Source organism: Dromiciops gliroides, chromosome 1, assembly GCF_019393635.1.
Source record: "Dromiciops gliroides isolate mDroGli1 chromosome 1, mDroGli1.pri, whole genome shotgun sequence".
In the NCBI taxonomy this organism is placed as follows: Eukaryota; Metazoa; Chordata; class Mammalia; order Microbiotheria; family Microbiotheriidae; genus Dromiciops; species Dromiciops gliroides.
In genome coordinates, this window is record NC_057861.1 from 688,226,734 (window position 1) to 688,229,610 (window position 2,877).

Genomic DNA, 2,877 nt, shown 5'->3' on the forward strand with positions numbered 1-2,877 from the left:
ACTTTCCCCCTATACTTTTCCAACTGCTCCCTTCAAACGTTTATTTTGATAAGCAGAATATTGAGGTTTTAATATTTTTTTTTAAAAAAGGAAAGCAAAAAGGAGCGGGGAGAAAGTAATTCCCAGACCATCACTGTCTGGTCACCTGGTTTGGAAGAATCAAGTTTGGTGAAAGTTTCCTAGTCTCTGTGAAATCAGCCTCCTTTTTCGGGGGTGGGGGAGTAGGGGGGGACCTGAGTCTCTTGGCTTGGAATGTTTATTTGTTCATATTACAAGAATTAGATTTTTAAAAGCGTCTATGCTCAGATCCCAGTTGAAAATAGTTCCCACAGCTGCCTGCCCACAGAAATTCTACAGACCACCTGTTTTCCACAGCCACAGAAACGAAATGTAACTCTTGAGGGGTCATTTCAGCTATCCTTCAGCAGCTGTGGAACATCTCATAGGACATTCCCTCCCCCTCCACCCGCACCCCAGTCCATGATTATACCCAAGGCCACTCACTGTAGGGAAGGATGTGGGAGAGGAAGCAGGTGGTGTTGTAGTCAGGGGCAATGAAACCTTTGACAAAAAAGCAGCTCCAGGTTTTGATTGGTCATTGGTTTGGTGACCAAATTCTTTCGACTGTCTGGACCTGGGCTTGGATGATAATAATAGCAGGTATTTATATAGTGTTTTAACATTTGTGAAGCACTTAAAAAATATTATTTCATTTGATCCTCACAATGACGTAGGTGCTATAATTAGGCTCATTTTACAGATAAGGAAACTAAGGCAGACAGAGGTTAAGAGGATTGCCTGGGGTCACACAGTAAGTTTCTAAGGTAAGATTTGAACTCAGGTCTTCCTCAATTCAGATCCAGCACTCTTATTTTCTTTCTTTTTTTTTTTTAAGGTAAACCAACCATTTTATTTTCCTCTGATTAGTTCAGGAATTTTGATAGGCAGATCTTTACATTGGCTTTGGAGGGGGTCTGGGGGCAACACCAGCAGGTCTGAAGCGGGGTGGGGGTGTCCGATCCTTTCGTGCCTCACAAGACCAATTCCTCACTACCTTGCTGTGGATCGCGCAGTTCACACAGTAATGCAGTCTCACATACAGTTTGGGGAGCACATGAGAGTCCAAAACACTGGCCTCGGAAATGTCCCTGACGGCCGCAGCTTCCACGATGTTGCGGATGACGAACTTCTTGATGGCCTTATCCTTGGGCACGCAGCGGCTGGGCTGCACGTGCCCGCGGACCTTCTTGGCGCGCTCGTTGTTCCTCCTCTTCTTGGTCATCTTGTAAGTCAGAAGCTGAAAAAGGCTCTCTTATTTTCTGCACCATATTGTGGCCTTAGAGAAAATAGCCAATCTCTTTATGATGATGGTTGTCCAGTGAAGGCTAGAGTAAGACTTTGATACTTCTGTGGAGCTTCCATTTCAGAGAAACATACACTTCATGAAAAGGTTCTCACAGTGGATAGAACACTGGGTTTGGAGTCAGGAAGATCTGGTTCCAAATCCAGCCTCAGACCTCTGTCTACTTCCTCAACTACAAAATGAGAATAATAATAGCACTCATCTCACAGGTTGTTGTGAAGACAAAATGAGATAATATCTGTAACATGTTTGGGTTTTTTTTGGGGGGGGGGAGGGTTGGTGAGACAATTGGGGTTAAGTGACTTGCCCAGGGTCACACAGCTAGGAAGTGTCAAGTATCTGAGACTGGATTTGAACTCAGGTCCTCCTGAATCCAGGGCCGGTGCTTTATCCACTGCGCCACCTAGCTGCCCCATATCTGTAACATGTTGAGCACAGTGTGTGGCACACATCAGGTGCTTGATGAAGTCTTCCTTTTTAATCCTTGTCCAGGGTTTCCAGCCGCCTATAGGCCAAGCATTAGCTCTTCCTGGATTTGGTTTCATATCTGCAGGAGGTATTTTCTCATTAGCAGTCAGGTCTAGATTCTCAGTTATTACTATACTAACAGAAACCTAGGGAAGCAATAGCACAGAATCAGCAGTAACTTAATTGGAATGCAGAAGAAAATGGAAAAAAACCCACAAAAACATTCTCAGCTACTATTCCATAAATGAATGCAATCTCACTCTCCTCTTGTTCAACATAGTACAAATAGGAAACTCCCAAGCCTCAGGTTCTCGCCTGAAAACTGAGCAAAAGGAAGTAAAGTCTCTGCTATCTTAGGCATCTGACATTGGTAGCTCTCAGTGGCCATTCTACTCCCATTCCTGATGGTGGCTTTCCATTGTTTTCACCCAGCACTGGCAGAGGTTGGGATTTTCCTTGCCTCTATATCCTTCTTTTGCTTGGCTTGCAGTTTGATCTTATAGTCCATCCATGGCACTGGTTTTAGTTGGCTCTGTGACTTGGGAACTCATCATCTTTGCCATGTGGCCAGGCTTCTACTTGCTTTTCCTAGCTGTTTCTTTGCCATGATGGTATCTTCTGACTGCTGGCACAGAATCCTTGGGGAATTCCAAGTCTTGGTTTCCTGCTATCTGGCCTGACTCTTGTGCCCTGTTTGGCATTTGCCTTCCTGAGACGATTATTTCAGGAAAAGTCCCACCCAATTTTACTTTACTCTTGGCTTGATCTCTATTCTGTAATTTCAACAGTCTTCTTTCTCCTTCTCGCCTCCCTTTTACTCCCGCCTTTCTTACCAAGTTCTGGAACCATAAACTGAGAGACATGATTATTAATAACTAATGATCTGGGGACATTCAGAGTTCCCCCTTTTCTCTGTCCTTATTTCAAGACCTCAGTCTCTGAAGGTTGGGCTAACCTTTTCCTTTATCAGATCTGACCCAACCTTACAAGGAATCTCTAGTCTAATCAAGCTTGGTTGAAGACAGACCCTTTTGTCTAAATTGCAA

General features: G+C 44.1%; 1 protein-coding gene across 1 annotated transcript; it reads right to left on the reverse strand.

The window, feature by feature from the left end:
- Positions 1 to 952: 952 nt before the first annotated feature.
- On the reverse strand, positions 953 to 1,282 carry LOC122752517 (40S ribosomal protein S26-like). The gene has a single exon (XM_043999367.1). The coding sequence runs from the start codon at positions 1,280 to 1,282 to the stop codon at positions 953 to 955; it is 330 nt and encodes a 109-aa protein (XP_043855302.1).
- Positions 1,283 to 2,877: the final 1,595 nt, after the last annotated feature.